Consider the following 809-nt stretch of genomic DNA (forward strand, 5'->3'; position numbering starts at 1 on the left):
CCCGGCCTCCAGCCTGGCACCAGTTCAGGAGCGCCCACAAGGAGCAGCCAGGCCCGGACAGGCTGCCATCCCCTCTCCCGCGGCCTGACCCCTCTGCCCCGCCAGGAGCCCTGGTCTTGCTCAAGGAAAGGACCCAAGTGACTCTTTTTCTTTTTTTAATAAAATTATAGATATATCGATGTAGATATAAAAACATAGAACAGACACAATGCAAGCGGACGCTGCCGTGTGCTTACTCTCGGGTCCCTGGCACCAGGTGAAACTCCAAGCCCTCCCGATGTGCTTCCCACGTGGGCCCCAGGCTCCAGAGGGGCCTGGGCTTTGCGTGCCTTGGGTGGGGGTCTCCAGTTTGCAGGGAGGGGCTCGGGGTGGCCTGGGCCCCCAGGGGCGGCACTGGGCCTCCTGTCTGCTCCCCCAGTCCCCGTCACCTCCCACAAGAGCGTAAAGCAGAGGTTAAGGCTTCAATTAAAGCGCGTTTCCAGGCGGGGCAGGGGAGGGGGACGGCAGGGGCCTGAGCGTTGACACGTGGGATGCAGCATGGCAGCTCAGCGCACAGCCGCGGGGATGCGCCCACCAGCGGGGGTGAGACGAGACACATGGAGCCAGGACCCCACCCACAGCTGGCTGTCTGTCCGTCTGTCCACCTGTCTGTCAGAATAGCTGGGTGCCTGTGGGCTGGGCCCATGCTCCCTGTGGGAGAGCTGGCCGTGCCAAGCTACAAGCTTGCAGCAGGTCCCTGAAAGGCAAGGGGTAGGGGCAGCCGGGCAGCGGGGCCCTCGGCCAGGGGCTCAGGCCTCTCTCTCCGTCTC

The 809-nt window shown here is 63.8% G+C and overlaps 1 protein-coding gene across 1 annotated transcript in view; it reads right to left on the reverse strand.

Annotated features, from left to right (window-relative positions):
- Positions 1-545: 545 nt before the first annotated feature.
- The window catches only part of ZDHHC8 (zinc finger, DHHC-type containing 8), a 5,324-nt gene continuing 5,060 nt past the window's right edge, over positions 546-809 (reverse strand). Inside the window, exon 6 of the mRNA XM_010855348.1 lies at positions 546-736. Within this exon, the coding sequence (XP_010853650.1) occupies positions 546-736 (191 nt within the window). The remainder of the gene's footprint in view (positions 737-809) is intronic.

This window comes from Bison bison, unplaced genomic scaffold (genome assembly GCF_000754665.1).
Source record: "Bison bison bison isolate TAMUID 2011002044 unplaced genomic scaffold, Bison_UMD1.0 scf7180017853745, whole genome shotgun sequence".
Classification (NCBI taxonomy): domain Eukaryota; kingdom Metazoa; phylum Chordata; class Mammalia; order Artiodactyla; family Bovidae; genus Bison; species Bison bison.